Genomic DNA, 20,614 nt, shown 5'->3' with positions numbered 1-20,614 from the left:
TTTTTTTTTTTATGCTGCTTTGCAGATCACAAACCAAAACTCTCGAAATGAGCATTCATTTAACGGAAATATGTTTATCTGACACTTCGCCCTTTGACCGTGTGTCATTCAGCAGACATGTAAGCATGAGCCCGTGTAAAATGTTGCTGCTGTATAAAGGTTCCCAACATTTTCAGCCGCTTGACACTAACATTTCTGTTTGACTTCGAGTTTTGCTTAGTTTTCTGCATTTGTGGTGAGCGGCGCTCCATTGGAAAAAGATGTCGTCATGCATTTCCCATCCACCAATCAGGATTTGTTTTTATATGTTGCCAGGACTGACAATCAAATCTGATCAAAGAAAGACCCACACAGTCCTGATAAAACAAATCATCAGATTTTTTTTATTTTATGATGTTATTCAACTAACACTGAATAACACAATATAGTAGATGTCGTTGACACCCTGTTCCTGTTCTATTGTGATGCAACTGCGTGACCATACATCTCGATTTAGTCAATGATCTAAAGCCCAAGAAAAAAAACTATTGTTGGTCTTGTTAGCCTGTTAAACATTGTGCCACCGTCAATTAAATCAGTTTACCTACTGTCATGCAGCCACCGGAATCTGACAGCTCAAAAAAGAAAATAAGTCAACAGCAACTCCTTTTATATTCTACTGTGCTGAGCGAGTCACCGCGATCACAGGCGGAGTGACAAGGTCTGTGCGGAGTGCAACTTCCATGCATCGTTATCTTTAATGGGCCAGGAAAAACAAGATCAAATTGAGCGTCAGTGTTCATCACTGTTCTATTCCCTCGTTTGAGTCCAGAGTCAGGAGCCAACTTGGCTTTGATGTGCGAAATGAATTAAATGATACACCAATCTTTTGATCAAAATCAAATCATTTTTCTATGTGTGTGTGTGTGTGTGTGGTGTGTGTGTGTGTGGTTGAATTGCATGTACAGTATGCTGGTCCATTATGTCTGACGGCGTAGCTGTTGGTATAATCTCAGTCCCTGAAAGGGGCCAATTATCCCAGATTACAAGTCCTATCAGAAAAGCAGGCTCGACATTTGACTTTCACAACTGAACCCACTGCACTCGGACGGCACTCTGCTCAGCTTCGCGTCATCTGGAGTATCAGCCTCAGATCCTCTAGGATCTACTGAATTCAAATTAATTCTCCTTCATTTTATACCCTGCTGAATTCTTTAATCAAACTCAATGCATTTTGAACACCTTCGGATGCAGGCTCTGCCCTTTTAAAAATCAAAGGGAATTCGCTTGGTTTTGATACGTCGGTGTTGTGCTCCTGCACAAACCCTCATTAACACGTTTGAATCACAAAAAGTATTCTCTCCGTTGCACAGAGGAATGATTTTTAATCTGTTTCCCAAGTTGTGACTCTATTTCCTATCCAAGTAGCAGGAAATAACATATCACCTTGCTCATTAGAATCGATTTAACTTTGATTCTGGGTCACCCTGAACAGATTCAGCATCGACAAGTTCGGTTCAATGACCTTCTGAGTTTTAATTCTTTCAGAAAAAGCTGCTTAACTCTTGGAATGATTTTGCATTTATTCCACTAAGCTGAATTTGACATATTTTTAATGCTACTATCTGACCAATACTGGAATTAAAGGCTGATATTGATAGTTAAATAGTTTTTTGAAAAACTTCTGACCTACTGCCTGATGTTCATGTTTTTTTTTATTTACCTAACCACATAATGCCACATGCTTTTTTAACACACCTCCGGGATTATCGTTGTGACGGCTGTGGTTGGATGTCAGCGGTGCACCGGGTGGACTGAGCAGCGCTGCTGTTTGTGGGTGCAGCCAATCACTTAAATGAATGATGGATGGAAAAGCCAACAATTTGTGCTTCTGAATTTTTGGAACTGTACAAAAACAAACTGATCTTAAAGAGCTACACACACAAAAACGATTTTCTTGGTAAACATATCAGCATGCAGATGCAGTTAGCAGGTCAGTTCCAAAACAATGTAAGTCTCTGCAACACAGGGACCCTTCTACTAATGGCATGGTGGCTCAGGTGGTGTTGTTTGGTGTAGCGAGGTCAAATTATCAGTGCTCTCAGGTGGACACATTGTTTCTTAATTTGTTAAGCATCATAAAAAAAAAAGTACTGATGCATCTTTGAGAAAGGCCCTATTGGCAGGCCAATTCACTCAGTATGAAGGGAACACACCGGGCAGAGTTCAAAGCAGCACACTCACCGACATGTTATTCAAACATACACAGGGTAGAGGAAGATTTTTAAAACTGGGACTTTTATCATTATGAAAATTTGCCTGTCATGTGGGGAAACCACATGAGAGACAATGGTGTCTCATCTTCAACAACCCACAGCGGTGCAGGGTTGAAAGCCTCTCATGTTGCAGTTCACCTGCCATGGCCTTTTCACACTGTCATGACAAAAATGCAGCTTGGAAGTTGAAAAATTTGGCTTCCAAATGTACCACACACACGCACACACGCACAGTTGTGAGGATCTCTTTGTTACAAGGCATTCCCTTGCCGCTTGCCCTAATGTAAACCATCTCAACTAATGCCTAACCCCAATCCAAACCTAATCCTAACCTTAATCTTAAAACCACGTCTTCACCCTTGAAACAGCCTTTTCACTTTGTGAGGACAGGCCAAAATGTCCTCACAAGGTCAAAATGTCCTCACTACAATGGTTTCAAGCCAAAATTGTCTTTCACAACCACACGCACGCGCACACACATACATACACACACACACACACACACACACACACACACACACACACACACACACAGTGACTGCTCATTGTTTACCTATGGAAATTCGAGCCAGGTAATGTGGTGACGTTGCCCTACGGAGCGCCTTCTGCCTGTGCCCCCCCCCCCCCCCCCCCCCTCCCCCAAAGAAAATATATTATCTTCAGTATTGTACAACATGGACGTTGATTCGTGACACAAATCAACTGTAACTGTGATGCTGTCATGTCCGCTGCCAAAAAACAACACAGAACATGTGATGGTTGTCAATGTGGCAGGACTGGTCAGGGAACGAATGCATGTTTCTATGCACCTGTGACACACACACAGGTGCATACACACACACACACACGCACACACACGCACAGTTGTGAGGATCTCTTTGTTACAAGGAATACCCTAGTCGCTTACCCTTATGTAAACCATCTCAACTGAATGCCAAATCCAAACCTAATCCTAATCTTAAAACCAGGTATTAACCCTTAAAACAGCCTTCTCACAAGGTCGAAATGTCCTCAGACACACACACACACACACACACACACACACATAGTGGCTGCTCATTGTTTACCTATGGAAATTTGAGCCAGGTAATGTGGTGACGTTGCCCACCCCCCCACCAGAACATATATTATCTTCAGTATTGTACAACATGGACGTTGATTCGTGACACAAATCAACTGTAACTGTGATGCTGTCATGTCCACAGAACATGTGATGTTTTTGTTTTTTTAATGTGGCCTGTCCTCCGTCGGACTGGTCAGGAGACGAAAGGTGGAAGGGATGCAACGTTTCTATGCACCTGGGACACGCGCGCACGCACACGCACGCGCGCGCGCACGCACGCACAAACTTGGTAGCGAAGGAGTAGGTCGCGCGAGCTGCTCTTGGGTGGAGCGGTGGCGTCGCGTGCTGCGCAACACGCGCGCCGGGTCGTCAGCAGTGCGCGCGGCTCGGTTACAGACGCAGGTCGCTGTGAGTGTGTGAGTGTGTGTGTGTGAGTGTGTGTGAGTGTGTGTTGAGCGCGAGGCGGCGGGAAATGGCGAGCGAGCGGCGGTGCGCCTCGTGAGGACACAGTAGACACCGGGAGAGGGTGGAGTGGAGTGGAGTGGAGTGGGGGGGCAGCTCGAGCACGACAGGACGGGCGACGGAGAGGAAACCATGGACGACTCGGAGCCCGCGGAGGACGGCTTGCTGGCGGGCTTGCGCTGGAACCGGAGCGCCCGGGACCAGGCTCAGCTCAAACACAAGATCCGGGACCTGCCGGGGCTACTCAAGCACGGGCTGCACCTGCGGAAGAAGAGCGTGAGTATTTCAACAAAAAAAACCAACCAACCCGCCCGTCCTTCCGTGTCTGATGTGGGAGCAACGTTAGCAACCGCTTTATTTCTTTTTTTCCCAAACATCAGCTTTTTCCCGACAGCGCTCTGAGGCTGTTTCGTAACCCCGTCACGACTCAGGTGTTTTCATTACGCTACAAGCGTTACTGTCGCAGAGGCTGTGTGTGTGTGTGTGTGTGTGTGAGAGAGAGAGAGAGAGAGAGAGAGAGAGAGAGAGAGAGAGAGAGAGAGAGAGAGAGAGAGAGAGAGAGAGAGAGAGAGAGAGAGAGAGAGAGAGAGAGAGAGAGAGAGAGAGCTACATCCATAATAACCTGAGCTGCTGTTTGACTCCATATCTTCACACTCCGGTAGTCAAGGCAACACTACCTCTCCAACATACCGGAGGCTACACGCACACACACACACACACACACACACACACACACACACACACACACACACACACACACACATTTCGATTTCAAAAATGTAACCGCAATCAATTATTTTCTTTATTTAGCTGTAACTTATCAGATATATAAAATGATTGGAAAAATGTGCATCCTAAGGTCCCAGAGCCCCATGGTGATCTCTGCAGATGATCTCGTTTAGTCTCGAGTAATGAACCAAAGCTTAATTATTTAAACGGAGAAAAGCAACTAATTGCCACTTCGGATTACCAACAATTTTGCTTGATAAACAACTGCAATGATAAATTCATTTGCACAATTGTTTTTAGAATTGATTAATCTTCTGTTGATAGACTCATTGTATTCTCTCGTAAATAAACATATCTCTTGACTGAAATATTGGAAACAAATCCCAATGGGGCAAATCCCGAGATGATTGGTCGACTAAGCAGTAAATGTGTGCGACTGGGTGTGCCCTGATGTGGAATAAACACACCTGACAAGCCAAATAGCTGCCCAGATTGTCAGCTCCACTCATCTTCATCATTGGTGGCAGCCAAGAACGAGTCCCAGATTCCCCCATTGGGAACCAGCAGACCGAGGGCCAGGACCTCCAGTCCCACTGCTGCCGATTGTGCCAAAAATATGCAGCGCACATACCGTAAAGCCACTTTGGCCCATGTAGGTGAACAGTGTGTGTCCTGTTACATCACGTTATTTTAAGTGATGTTTCATGATCTACACGCGCAAGGGACACTTTGTATTCCCGTCACCTGTCTGATCATTTTAATGGAATTAGTGATGGCGAATCCTAATTAAAGATGTGTCAACCTGATGCAGCGACATCAATCACATCAGGAGCTCGATCGCATTTAAGAAAGCATTGTTTCGTCTTTGCCTTGTTCATTGCCTGCGTTTGAGCTAGTCTGAGCTTCAGGGAAGCAAAGAGAGGGATAATGAGTAGATGGAGACAAAAAGGCAGTTTTTCTTCTCCTCCCTTCACAAATTCGTACATGTGTTCATGTGTGGGTGAGCGTGATGAGGCGTATGTAAGTGGTGTAAAGGTATGGGCTTCTCTGCAGACTGGTTTTCTCTAGACACTGACAGTTGGATATTCGTTACATGGCACACACACGCACTCAGTTGCACAGACACTTTTCCAAAAATGTAAGCGAGGGAACCCACCAGAGATTGTTTTTGTGCCGCACTTCGCGCTACAAAACCAAATGGTGACTTGATCTCAAATTACTGCACTGAAACAGCATCTCTTAGCCGCCTTCCAAAGGTAGACACCACTCCACACATCTTGTCTATTTTGTTTGATCCATGCTGCATCCTGAGGTATTATTCATATTTTTTTTTTGTTCTACTCTTTGAAGAATTGTAAATGTTCAGAAACACCTGTCATAAGCCGTTTTTCACATTTCCTCCCATGCTTATGAAGTGAATTGTATTGCACAGAGCAATCTGTCACCTCTGGTTCCAGGCTACAGCAGCCTCACCTTGTCTACATTATTCTCTGTTGTGACTTGCTCTGGTATTCAATTTTCAGTCCTTTATTGGCTGTAATACAACAGGAGCACTTAGCTTAGTTTCCAACTTTTAGGTGCATGGTTACAGGTGTGGGTGGACGTGCAGTGGACGAGCTCTCAGTCAGGCCTGACCCAATCGCTCCTCCAAATATGGATACTTCTGGTTTCAAAAAAACAATATGGCGCTGGCCTAAATGGCAACCTCGAGGCTTCAAAACAACCATTCACAAACCAATGAGTTGCCACTTAGGCAGGTGTCTAATTTTTTTGTGCTATTGTTACCCACCAATACCCTCAAGCAGAGTCAATTTTCTGCATCCAGTTTTACTGTGAGCTGTTTTTTTCCCATTTGGATTTTGTTGCTGACACTAAAAGCGAGGAAGAACTAGTGTGTATATGGCAGCTTGAGACACACAACTTACTTCAGTGATGGCTACCAACAGTGATTTCAGTTCATTTGTCATTTGCAGACATTGTGAGACCCGAAGGCTTCCTTTAGTCAATCAACTGAAACAGAAAACATTAAAACATCAAACCACATGAAACATCCCAAACAAATGTAAGACAACATAGCACACATCTGGTAATAGGTTGTGCGGTGTGTGTTCATGTCCAGGATGTGGATGTGTATGACTGTTTTCAGCATACCTAAAGCAAGCAAACAAGTAAAAGAGGTAGAAATATGCAGTTTCAATTTTTGTTTACTATTTTGTTTGGAGTTGCAGCTTCTTCATCTCTCTTTCCTCTTCTAACGAATCTATAGCAGACTATTCCCTGGAAATTAATTTGATACCACACCTTTAATTTTTAAATGTGACATTTGGATGAGCACTATAAAAAAAAAATACACTTGATGTGACTTCTAGTTGTGAAGCCAGATCTCTTTGTCTATTAAAACTTGAATAGATTTAACAAATGCAGTCTCAGAGGAAAGTTGATGATAGTCTTCAGAAAATGATCTCATTTCTGCATTATACATGCAGAAAAACATTGGCTTGTGATCTGTTTTTCATGTCTGGCAGCAATATTTTACACCCATAACTGCATTATGCATTGCTCAAAAGATGAAAGGGCAAGTGAGGGGTGGAGAGAAAGTCAAACAGATTCACACTCACTTACTATATACATTTACACACACTATAACTCGAACCACCGAATTTGACAGAAAGGATTAGCACTGCGTGCCAATATTACTACTTAGCTTTGTTTACAATTTAAATGTGAATTTCAAGTCATGAATCCGTTTAAATGTAGAAAATATGCAGAATAAGAAATGTATATACAGTACACTATGCAGAAACATTTGCAGTAACCAAAAATGATCATCATTATCACTAAGACCACAATAATGTTAGCTAGAGTAATCTGTGGCCATTCACTCTAAAGCCAATGCCTAAAATTTGGATTAAAGTTTAAGAAATAGTTTTTTGAAACATTTTAGGGATTTAACTTATGCTACAAACACAATTCAAAAACAAATTTGATTGCCACTTTTAATTATGAATAATATTAAGTGTTGGGTGTTGGAGAATGCAAGGTGCGATTTGTGGAAAAAAGACAAAGGTGGGAATTCGATCATGTGTTACGGGAGCCAGTGTTTGGTTTGTCCATTAAGGGCTACTGTTCAAGCATAGCAGCGCAACATGGCCATGGGAGAGGACTCGCTAACATAGAAAACATAATAATCTGTGAAAAATCCTACACACTGGACCTTCAAGTGGAGTAGTCCAAATATTGGGTCACTATTTTCAAAAACAGCCTATTTCTAAAATTCAAAATCCTGACCATCAACTCCAGTGACATACTGTTTTAAATATTTGAGTTTGGGTATTAGAATACTCACATTTAATTATTAATTAATCTTCAGATTGCTTTGTGGGTAAATTAAATAATTGTTTTGTTTTTCAAATGTTAGATTATAGTGAAAAAATGCTCATCGCAATTTCCTACAGCCCAAGCCGACTATAAAATGGCTTTATTTTTACTATCAACAATACAAATCCCACAGAGGAATAAGAAATTCCGCTAAAGAATTGGATATCTTGATAACTCTGGAAGCTTGTGTGGTGTCAAGGAATATGCCAAAGTTCATGTGTGCTAACAGATAGGGGTGGGTTGTCAGGTTTACTGTGTGTGTGTGTGTGTGTGTGTGTGTGTGTGTGTGTGTGTGTGTGTGTGTGTGTGTGTGTGTGTGTGTGTGTGTGTGTGTGTGTGTGTGTGTGTGTGTGTGTGTGTGTGTGTGTGTGTGTGTGTGTGTGTGTGTGCGCGCATCCATTGAGCTATAGCTGCTTTGATATCTCCATTTTGACTTCCTTGTATGATGGATCTGTCGAGGAGTCGACAGGAGCTTAGCGCGAATGTGAGGTGTGTGTGTGTGAGAGAGAAAGAGAGAGAGAGAGGAAGAGAGAGTGGGGGGCTTGCCAAGCATTCTGTGCTAAAGCTCAGCAATCTAATTTGAGAGTAATCCATTTCTTGCAGATAATGACCTCGCTCTCTCCTGCTCCTTCTCTCTCTCTCTCTCTCTCTCTCTCTCTCTCTCTCTCTCTCTCTCTTTGCATACACACTTTGAAGCCATCACAAAGATAAGCGTGTCAGCATGAACCCTCGCTTTATAGCGAGGTCTTCCTTTTTCTCGTCTCCTCCATCGCTCTCTTTTGGCCTCTGGTGTTCTGACAGCAACGGGCTGTATATACAGTGATGGAGGATGCTGGATGGATGGAAGTGTGAAAATGAGGCACAGACAAAAGACGTCCCTCTGGTCGTGCGATACAGTATGAACGAAACACCTCTAGTGCGAGTGTGTCTGGACTGTGTTTGTGTGAAGATGCGATGGTGTAGAAACAAAGAGCCCCGGAGATATCTGTGTTCACCAGACAGGGAGACAAAGAGATGGAGAGATAAGATACAGTGGCCAAGACAAAAGAGAGAAAGAAGGAGCGAGACAGACATGGCGAGAGTCAGAAACAATTTATTTAGTCTGCGTGCTTGACCGGCTGGTGTGCTCTGCTTAACCCCCTCAGTCCAAACACCGCATGTCTTTTCACACAAAGAGAAAAAGGTCTCGTCTTTACTGTTATCTGGGAGGATGTATGCACTGAGCTGGTGTGTTTCACATCAAAAACTGTTTGATTGTAAATGGGGATGCAACTGCAACTTTTTTTTTTGTCTGCCCAACAGTCCAAAGCCGAAATATTCAGTTTACTATTGTGTAAAAACAAACTGAAGCAGCAAACCCTCACAGCTGAAAAGCTAAAAATGCCCCCCAAAGAATTGTTTGGTGCTCTGGCTTGAAAAATAACTTAAATATTTAATTGATCGTCCGGAATTTCCCAGCTTAGGATAAATAAAGTGACTATCTATCTATCTATCGTCAAGTTTTCGATTAACTTTCTGGTGGCTGACTGATCAACTATGCGACAGATCATTGGAGTACTAGACGATTTACCGTGGCTGATCGGACAACACAGCCGCATTTAGGTGTAATTTGTCATACAACTTTATATTATAAAAAAGTGATTTGATCAATATCTCAGTGCAAGCGTGCGGACGACTGTCATCTCTTACTTTAAGCTGCAATCAAATCACTAGTTCATGCTTGTTCAGTCGCATGAAAATGACAGAAAATAAATCCTGAATTTTTCTTGACTAAAAACACATTATAGGTGACTACAGAGATCAGGAGTTGAATACATGGAGGTTTTGTGTGTCTGTCCTACACCTCACCAGACGTCGGATGTGATGTGCTGTTTTGTTGTTTGCTGACCCCTGATAAGTAGAGTCTTAAATGAATTGTTCAATACCCTTATTACACCTTTTTGTTTGTGCAGAGTTAGACTGTTACAACTCGTAAATGTGAAGCTACAGTCAGCAGCAGTTACAAAGATTATCTTCGCATCAAGACTGCGCCCAATCAACAAATAGTGCTGCGCACAGCCACCCATAAAACCACAAGTTGTTTTTTTTACATTTCATGTTTTATGTGGGTTGAATAAACAAGATTTAACTTGTTAATTAGTGAGATTCTGGTAGGTGGATTTTGTCACCTGACAGAGCCAGGCAAGCTGCTCCCCTCTGTTTCCCGTCTTTGTGCTAACCTAAAGCGTATTACCCAGAAATGTTGAGCTATTCCCTGAATAAAGAGTAGGTGAGTTGTTTTAGTCACTTGTTTTGAGCAAGGCGTATGCGCTATTGTGTAAGCTTGCGCGTGTGCGACATCCCCGACAGTATCATCGCTCTAATGAGGATCACACACTGCTCTATATTTCTCCAATCTTCCGTCTCCTTCGTTTTTTCTAACAACTCAAAGCCACAGAGCGTCTTTGTCTTCCTCACTCTTTCTCTCTTGCACGATTACAGTAAAAACAATGTCTCTCGCCGCCTCTTATCTCTCCCACTCAATCTGTCATGTTCATATCCGATTTCATATATTTAGTAGACTGTGGTGAATTCCCTCTATTCTATCCTTCTCTTGTAATGCAAAAACTCATTTATATTTTTATATGGTTCTTTAAGATACCTTTCATTTGTTCCACCACTTGATCTGGCTGCGTCGCCCTCTTTGTCATCATATTGTGGTTGGTAACCGTCAGCCAGTGAGAGGCGAGAGGTGAGAGGTTTCCAGGGGGAATCAAACTCACAACTCTGTCATTGATCTTGCGTCACAGACTGAGCTCAAAGACCAGTTGCACTGGCACTGCAGGAGGTTTGTGTCTGTCGGATTTAAATTAACTTTGGAGAAGTGATCGTCATCCTAATACTACTGTTTGTATTTTTTATCAGGGTCGGTTTCAAAACAGGTACATGTATCAGTATCAGTTTATTTTGACATTGATGTATTTCACCTGAAATCATGGCACCATTTAGGTGTTTCAGTGTGTAAATACTAATGCAAATTGTCTATTTGTGCGTCAGATTTGTATATAATTTAGATACATTTGTAGAGAGCAGAGCAACCAAAGGTGTCACTAAATTACGTTATTGTTTTACACTGCAGTGAAATACTAAAACTGATCTATGCTTTCACATCTTGCTCTGCTCTCTATGAAAAGTGAATTGTTTCTAGCCTTTTCAGGTGTCGTTATAATCGGAAAAGTGCTTTCCCTTCTGGGAAAATTCACGTGAATGCCACGTCCACATGCCAAGTCTGAACAACAACTCAGAAAGTTGTGAAAAGCATGAGTTGCAGAATAGCTGACAGTGAACACCGAAAAATGGTGGAAGAAATAGTGCGTTTGGTTGATGTTAAGAAACTTTTGATTAACGGTGCAAATTTATATAAATGTTTTTGCTTTACTGCTTCCATGATCTTTTTGAGCAGATTTTGGTGTACTGAACCCTATTTCTTGTAGAAAGAATTTCTGACGCTGCTGCCTTGAGTTTAGAGTCGCGCATTTGATTCCTGACCCCACTTACAACTCGATTTAACATTTAATATCACTTTGAATCTGTTCTATGAGGCCGTCACCACAGTGTCAACTGTCATCTAGCTCCTCTGGCACCATAATAATCCATAAAGATTAAGAGCTTATTTCCTGATAGGGGAAGTAGAGGTGAAGTGGATATGCCGGGGGGAAATAGCTGTAACATGGTGGCAGTAACCATGAAGAGATTTATTATGGTGTCATTTTGATATTGTGATAGTTTTCCTGGAGAAGGAAAATCAGAAGAGATGTATGTATTTTTATTTTAATATGTCACTGGTTTCATATTGATGTGTGCTTCTGTGAACATGTGTCACCGTTTAACCCTTTAGGGTTAGGGTTACTTCTTTACACTTGTTTCTTCTTCGTAAAAATGAGTAGCCAGAGTAAAACCAGAAAGTCTGTGTATGAGCAATGGTTGTAACCACTGTTGGTTTAAATAAAACCTGACTAATGTTTTTGGAATGGTAAAACCAGTCTCTCTCCTTTACCTCTTGTTTGTTCAGTGTGTTTAATGTGTGCGTTTCATTGTGTTTTGGCTCTGATGGCTTGTCTGCTTTGTCTCAACAGCAATCACCTGACACTATCCCCGGACCGAGCGCCGGACCTACAGTACACAAGGTGGGAAAACGCACACAGGTGATGTCATCCCTCTAGTTTTGCTGTGCAGCCAAATTGTGTTTGTTTAGCCTCAATACAGGTGATGTCAGTGATATCACCTTGGGCTGTATCCATGACAAGTCTTAATTTGTCATGCATCACTACATAACGGTTTGGCAAATACTTGAAAACCACCTCAGTCCTTAAATATCTCACGAGCATAGATTTCATTCAACACTGAAAACATTAGATAAAAAAAAAGTCAAACATAAAAGCCTTAGATGTTAATTATTTTGTGCTCTTCTATTACCCCTGCCTCTTTAAATCCGCTTGGTTGTTTGTCCCTCAGCACTGTTATTTTTTTTATTATTTGTATGTCACTAGGCGTCCTTTATATTCCACCTGAAAAGATCTGGTAATAATTAACAATGATGTCGTACCGACACAAAGCACTTTGACACCTAGTGTCACCTTAACTGGGAGATGCGTCCTTGAAAAAAGATTGCCTTTAACTCCTTGCTAAGCCAGTTTAAATCTCCCAACTTTAGTTTTTGTTCAGCGATATTAAAGTAAAGTAGTTTTATCATCAACAAAGATACATCAAGAAAAAAAAAATACCAATCAAGTCTTGATATAAGATCAAATTTAAGAGCTGGTTGTGTGAGCCTGATTGAATCCGGGCTCTCTGGTTGAAGGTCATTGATGACATCATCTTGCTGCTACACAAAGGATAAGTGATTTTGCTTGACATCCGAAACAAGCAAGACACACAGGTGGAAAAAAAAACAAGACACAGGTGGAAAAAGAAATTGCCTGTCTGACAAAAATTGCATTGCACTTACAGGATACTGCAACATTTAATCATCCAGCAGTCTTCTTGGTTGCCTTATTCTTGGTGCATTATGAAACAAGAGCATAAAATCATCAGCAAGAATGCTCCCTTTGTCAGTTATGTGCTTTTGGAGTTGCATGCTTTTGCATGTGCATGAAATACGATCACAGTGGGGATAAAATATTTGTCCATAGTGATATTAGTGTTCAAAAGATTCACAGAGGAACGTTTTATTCTTGCAGTCAGTTTAACTAATACATGCACTACCATATTTCTATGAAAATCATTTAATATGCCGAGTTATGACTTAAAATAAAGTTTAAAATCTACACTCATTTAGCCACAAGGCTACACCGTAAAATCAGCAAGACAGAATAGGAGGTTGAACTCACTAATGTTGTAACATTATGCGAAGGGAGCATCATCAGCCATTAAGTAGACTCCACTCTATAGCATGCAAAAGGGAATATCAATGGAACAGAACAAGCGGCCCGTGTAAACAGCTTAATAGAAATACGGTCAAATTTACGACAGGGTCAATAGCAGGATTATTGCAGAGTGTGTAGACACAGTCAATTTTTCATTCCTCTGGGGGATACAAACCGAGCCGTCCTTGCGAGTCGGTCAATGACAGTTGCATGTGGCCACACTAGCGCTCTTCATTCTTATATTCATGCTAGAAACAATGTTGAGATAATTCAGGATGGTATTCAGACTTAAAATTATTATTTTTGATCTTGTTTTGTGTGTGTCAGTCTTGTTCCCAGAGTTTTCCATGTGCTGGTCGGGCTGTGAGGAACGCCTTCCTCTCTCACGGACCATACCCAGCTAAAGACAAGATACACCTGGCCAGAATCATAAGGTACGCTTGTCTCTGTGTTTGTGGGTCTGAGTGCAGGGCAGAATCAATGTGTCCGGTGAAGCATATACTGTACACTGACTCACCAGTCACTTTTGAGCCGCTTCCTGATTGGCCACTCAAGTTGTTTATGCAGTAAGCAGACAAAGTGTGACGTAGACATTATCAGAGCACGAGATTGTCTGGGAATTCATGCACTCTCATACTGCACACACTGTACAGTACATACAGATGCATGCATGTGAACATCTGGACACAAATATAAATAGATACTTGTAAGTGCCATTTTGCGCGCGCGTGCGCGCGCACACACACACACACACACACACACACACACACACACACACACACTCACACAAGGAGGGGGAGAAGATGGAAATTATTCAGTGTTTCACTAGAAAAGGCTTATAGAGAACTAATGAATAATCAATAGATATTGATTAAATAAAGACAAGCTTTGTGCTGAGTGAAGAAGTGTGTGTGCCTGTGGATCATATCTCTGTGTGGCCAGACATGTGTTTTGAAAATGTGTGTGTGTGTGTATTTTAACAGACGTAGCTATGTGGGCGTGGAGCTGGTGCAGTGGCTGTGCGAACAGTGTGTGCACGTGCGCTGTCGGACTACTGCTGTGCGTGTCTGGCAGGTGCTGCTGGAGCTCGGAGTCCTGCTGTCTGGTAAACCACACACACACACACACACACACACACAGACACACACAAACAAACAAACACACACACACACACACACACACACACACACACACACACACTTATATACACTACACACACTCATTCCAACAGGCCCAAGGGTTGGACTGCGCATCAAAATTTATAGTCACCTAGCAACAACATCAGCAACAATGTCCAGATCTCTCAAGACACAAAAGATGAACCAGTTCACCAGGTTCATTTTGACATTACCCTTCTGAGATTAACGTTCCACAAGGTAAAATTCCTCTCAAACTGTATTGGGGAACCAAGACCCCCACCCCAATCTAATCCCATTAGATATTCTGCTTTACACCATGTTAACAAATAATGTTTTAGAGCACACTAAACCTCCCGAGAAAATATTAATTTTAATATCAGCATACTGGAAGTGCCTTCATACAGAATGAGACAGGTTTCTGTATTCAGTGGTGCAAATGTAAAAATAATTATAGAGATGTCCCTGCCTCTACATATATGATATGATATGATATCCATTGCTCTATTTTAGGTATTATAGGTAGTTTCTTTAAAGAATGAAGAGTCCTGCTCAGGTGCAGTTCATTGGATTGGCTCATCCAACAAAACAGTTACAATGACTTCAACATCAGTGTTCAATATAAACTATCGATTTTCATTTTTAAGTAAATTCTTTTTGCCAGTGTATTTTGTGACAACCCATGATCATGGATAGGTAGATAGTTACTTTATTTATCCCAAGCTGGGAAATTCCAGTCATCATCCGATCATCTTTTGCCTACATTCAGAATTTGATGCAATAACGACAACAGTCTCACACATAACAACAATAAATGAGCCTATCGGAATTCAAACCAGACAAAACAATGTCTATTTCAGCAAAGTAGCTTCCGAAATATAACAGCCACAATCTTTAGTCAGACTCCAAGCATGGTCAACAAATCTGTGCCTTTTTCAACAAGCCTGTGGCTCTTCACTGACCTTGACCTCGCAGAATAGACAAACTAACACGGTTGTATTTGTTTACCTGTGTGTCTGCTCTTTCTCCAGTGGACCAGCGGGTGGTGTTTTCGGACTCCAACTCTTACTACCAGTTCAGCTTCGAGGAGTGTGACTCCGCTTCCTGTGAGTTTCGCTCCAATGAGGGGGAGTGGCCAGACGCGGTTAGGCTCCTCGTACAACTCGCCCCATATGTCCAGTTTCGCTCTGGGGGCGGGGCCAATAGCCCGTAAGTGTCTATTAAAATCTGAATGTAGATTATGCTGAGATGGATGGAAGGATGGATGGAGGGGCTGTCACCTTTTCGAAAAAAATTTCAGGCCTGTACCTATTTAGTGTGATTTAATTTCAACAAAGAACATATTTCAGTCAGATAACCTTACATCAACAAAGTGACCATTTATGTCAAATGGTTATACAATTACAAGGCTCTGCTGTTTCAGGAAGCTCTCAATTAATCCAGGCATTAAAGCAAATTCTGCTGGCAACATGCATGAACATGAATCTTAATTAAATCAAAACACTACTATACAAGGAGGAGGTTGTGTTGGAGGAGGGAGCTACACTGTACGGCAGCAAACGGCTAATCAGAATAACATTGACAAAGTGTCACATTATTATGTCAGTGACGTACACCTGAATGAATATGATTGGATGATACTAGAGACGCAGCTGTGACTGAGCCAATAGTTGTAAGTCGGTCGTAAATGGCTGGAGCCCGTCAGCTGATTAAAGTGCGACTTCAGTGGTCTGCCTGAACTAATGCAAGGCTTCACGACCTCAGCCTCAGCTACAGGCTTGCCACTTAACTTTACAAAATGTAGGTGGTTCGGTTCATTGGTGAAGCCTCTGCTGCCTTACCCGAGTTCTTAGTGAATAATTAGTATGAGTTGTATATATATTTGCTGTAATGACACTTTAGTCATTTCCATGTTTGTACCAATGCGTGAGACTGTTGCAGAATGGATCATAATTGATGGTGAATGTGAATCAGTTTTGATATGCAGGATGATCTCCATTGACCTGAAGTGGAGGCTCCTCCCAGTGGTAGAATTTCAAAGCTGAAGTGACAGGTCTCCGGTTCAGATTCATGATTGAGCTCATTTATCTGTCTGATGATGTCTGTGAAAAGTCATTGTTTGATTTGGTGGAAGTGTTGGGCACTCCTGCAAGGACATGCATGCACACACATACACACCAATATCCTCCTCAAATCCCAGTGAAAAATAATCTCTATTCAGTGTTTAAAATCCTCAAGCTGCTATGTGAGAGACATGCACTCCGACACAAAAACTGACATATGATTCGTTGACTCAATATACAAAAGATGGACTATGACACGAACTTACACACACGTGTAGGGTGGTGTCAGCCAGAGTTCCCGGCTTTGCTGCTCTTGTGTGTGGGATTCCTGCTGAGGCTGCAACTGAACTCAATCTGTCACTCAGAGGAAAAGAGTGACTGTGAGACTGGTTGGTGGGGAGCAGGGGGGTGGGAGAGTTATACATGGAGGGCAAAGTATCAGAAGCACACGTCAACACATTCATCTGTGTCGACTTCAAAGGGTGAATTCACAGATACCAGGGCGAGAGCACGACAGCGAGGGGATCTGAATGTCATACTTAGTATTATAAATCTCATGTATCATATTGTACATACATTCTCCATCAGTTACTTTAGATGCATTATAGTGGATGACATGTATACCTAGGGGCACTCCACTCAGTGTTTCCACAGGGTGCAGCCATCAGTAAAAGTGTTGTTTTACTTTTGGGGATTAGACAGATGAAGTTTTGTATTCAAAGTTTTCCCTCTAACCCTTTGACCCTGATACGCTCGCTGTCTCTCCTTGACTGTGGTGCCATTAGACATTCGGTCGAAAAATTGTAGAAACAATTAAGAACAAGAGGGCCTTCGCCAGCCTCCTGCTGGTTGGCGTTTGGGCTCTAATAACCCTAATCAATCCTTTTTTTCAAATATGTAAAATATGGAATACCAGTCAAAAAAATATTTATTCAAAAACAGTTATTGGCAATAGGAGGTTCATCCTGTATTCAGGCTATTACACTTTAATGAAATCCAATCAGGAGATATCGTATCTGATTGGAACAGGTTTATATCCTGAGCTTATCTTTAGGCCGCCAATGCACAATTTGTACTTAAAGGACTACACTATGTTTGAAGGTGCTAATGCGAGATTTGAAATGCAGCTAAAGCGCCTCATCAATAATGGTTCCCCATCTCTTGCCACAGTTTAATCTAATGAGGTCAGCATAAGATTTATTCTGATAACTGAATACGTGATGAGGCAACATTACCTGATTATTAAACTCCATTGTGTGTTTGCTGCTTTTGATAGATTGTTTAGACAGATTTACATTATTAGATACAACCAAAGCTGCAGGAATTTTTCAGTACAGTATGTTCAACTCTGAAGCACAATACATACACGCAGAGACTGTTCATATTATTTTGGAACAATACAATGATATAATAGCAGACATTTTTCACACACAACCACATGCATTTGGTTATTGGTTTGCATGTCAGTAGTGCTTGAGTAGGGGATTTGAGGGAGGAGTTCACTCTCCTGATGCTATGAGGAAAAAGCTTTTTGTGAAGTGTTTAGTGACAGTGGGTAGTGACCTGCAGCGCCTCCCTGAGGAAAGGAGCTGGAAGAGCTGATGAGCAGGATGAACTGATCACAGAGATGTTAAGGTTGAATTCCACCACACATACAGAGCGAAACTGTACACTATGCACTGATTTCTGTTCTTTTCACCCTGACACACAGTGTATTGTATTGTTATCCAATAGCAATAGCCCGCCAACAAATCATATCAAGGTTCATATATTCATATTATGATGCAAGTTGAATATTTTGTCACTCTGGACAGGCCTACAATATACGTTACATCATCTATTTACATACTTTATCGTTTCTATTGTGGCATCACTCAATAACAGTTAGGTTGTCAGCTTTCCTTCTTTTGAAATGCGGTGTTCTTTGGATTTCATTGTGCAGGAGGAGAAGATTTGCCTTGAGCTAAGTTATGAAACCTTAGCTGGGGAGAAGAGAACACGCTTTCTTCCTTTGCATGTTGCTCTGGTGCGAGGCTTGGGATCTATTCTGGTAAACCCCCAAACCTCACAGAACTTGAAGATACCTTACGGCATTCACCTTTGATGTCGTCAAAGGTGAATGCGTGAGCAGGGAGGCGGTGCCACCACTGATCATGTTAATCCTCTATCAATATTGCCCTGTGCTGCTTAATGATCGGTGACACCGCACCCACTGTGTCTCTCTTCCATCTCTGGTGCATTCAGGCTCATTGTGAGTCACTGAATTACCAAATGAACACAGGCTGAATGAGGAACAAACTTAACGACCCTGAGAAGAATAAATTCAACATGATGGCTCAGAATAGACTTTGTACATGTCACGATCCACTAATACCGTTCGGCATTTGTGTAGAAACAAAACATTAACAAAATCCCCTGCATTTACCGGCAGTGACAGCTTGATCATTTGCCCATGTTCCTCTTCAAACTCTGCCATCAGTTTGAGCATTAGTCTTTTTATTTTAAATGAATGTGGACAAGCACCAAACTGCTTTTATTGAGACTGTAAATATATGTGGGTTTTTTTTCACACTCCTGAAATCTGTTGGTCTGTCTGCCTCCATCTCTCTGTCTGTGTCAGAGCCGATAGCTGAATGTCATGCTGAGGGCTCCATGTTATCACCATCTCTCCCGCTTCTGCATCTATCATTCCCTTATCAGATAACACGCACGCACACACATACACACACAGGCCTACATCTTCTTTGTTCCACAACTAAAATTTGTGGCACTGGGATTTGATGATGAAATCCAAATTGTATGCAAATTGGTGCGTGTGCCTGCTTGAGAAAGTGCGTGTGTGTGTATCATGTACGGGGGTTAGGCAGTGTGTGGGAGATCAATCCAAACTGTGTTTTTGTAAGAGAACATATTAGATGAGGGACCCTTGGGTGCATCCTGCTGCTGTTGTAGACAAACTCTACAATCTTGCATTATTGCTGTGGGAATAATGCGTTTACCTCGAAACAGCCACCTGTTTATACAGCAACACACACACACACACACACACACACACACACACACACACACACACACAAAGAAGTCACAGATACACTCATGCTTGAAAAAATACTCCTAAGGAGGAAAAAAATTTTTTACATTCTGAACACACAGTTTACAAACAATACACACACACACACACACGTATGCAGCCTCACTCACATCAAAAGACGAGTGTGTCTGGGAGCTGTTTTAATTGAAACCACATGAAAGAGGCAACTTGGGTGCTGTGAGTTGCTCGATAGAAAAACGAGGGAGCAGTCAAGAATTAGAAAGACAGATGGGAGGGAAAACCACAATTTAAGATGAATTTCATTATCAATTCATCTGTTGATCATTTTTTCAAAGAATATGTAAATTCTATCATCTACAAGATGTCAGAAACTGCCCCGTACAAACCTAATTTGATGTCTTTAAATTGCTTGTTTTGTCTAATCAGAATTCCAACAATTTTAAAACGATGTAGATTAGCTGAAATTTTACATTTTGAGATGCTGAAACCAGACAATAATTTTCATTTTGTCATACAATATTCGGGTATAATGAAGTTGTTTTGGTGCAGGATTCAATATAAATGGTCAACTTCTATCAATCACTTGACATTGTCAATTTTAAATTCATTATAGGAATCAGATTTGCCTTTGGGGAGAAACGGGTGGGAAACCACTCAATACCTCCTGTTTTGATTTAATATGAAAATAATATAAAGAAATATATTTTATCAACTAATATCAATCCAGATATTACTTTATTTAAATAGGTCCTTTGATATGAATGTCCGCCTAAAAGATACATATGTGTGTAGGCTGTATGTAGGCTGTAAGCCCTCTCTAGTCATACCAGGGGGCAGTGTGGAGAGGTCTGAATTTTTTCTCTCTGGATAGTGTTTTGTGTCAATTGCAAATAAAGCTCAGTGTGTACGTGTCTTTGTGTTTGTCCCTCCAAGGTCAGAGCAGGACTCTGAAGGCAACAGGGACATCTGCAGTGAGATTCTCCAGATGAAGGCTCTCGAGAGGCTCACATCCACGGTCAGCGTGTTCATGTGAATCTCAGAATTGGAAAATAAACATAACAAACATGTGAA

General features: G+C 41.7%; 1 protein-coding gene across 3 annotated transcripts in view; it reads left to right on the top strand.

Moving 5' to 3' along the window:
- The first annotated feature begins 3,612 nt into the window (after positions 1-3,612).
- Positions 3,613-20,614, top strand: part of rapgef5a (Rap guanine nucleotide exchange factor (GEF) 5a) — a 47,113-nt gene continuing 30,111 nt past the window's right edge. For all 3 annotated transcript variants that reach the window (XR_007030326.1, XM_047330194.1, XM_047330193.1), the window contains exons 1-6: positions 3,613-4,056; positions 12,003-12,053; positions 13,620-13,726; positions 14,276-14,397; positions 15,460-15,637; positions 20,477-20,558. Coding sequence is in view for 2 of the 3 variants with exons in the window: in XM_047330194.1 (XP_047186150.1) it covers positions 3,913-4,056; positions 12,003-12,053; positions 13,620-13,726; positions 14,276-14,397; positions 15,460-15,637; positions 20,477-20,558 (684 nt within the window). In the remaining variant the exon portion in view is untranslated. The remainder of the gene's footprint in view (positions 4,057-12,002; positions 12,054-13,619; positions 13,727-14,275; positions 14,398-15,459; positions 15,638-20,476; positions 20,559-20,614) is intronic.

Source organism: Scophthalmus maximus, chromosome 22, assembly GCF_022379125.1.
Source record: "Scophthalmus maximus strain ysfricsl-2021 chromosome 22, ASM2237912v1, whole genome shotgun sequence".
Taxonomy (NCBI): domain Eukaryota; kingdom Metazoa; phylum Chordata; class Actinopteri; order Pleuronectiformes; family Scophthalmidae; genus Scophthalmus; species Scophthalmus maximus.
The sequence above is the reverse complement of the archived record's forward strand: the minus strand, read 5'-3'. Positions and strand labels throughout refer to the sequence as shown.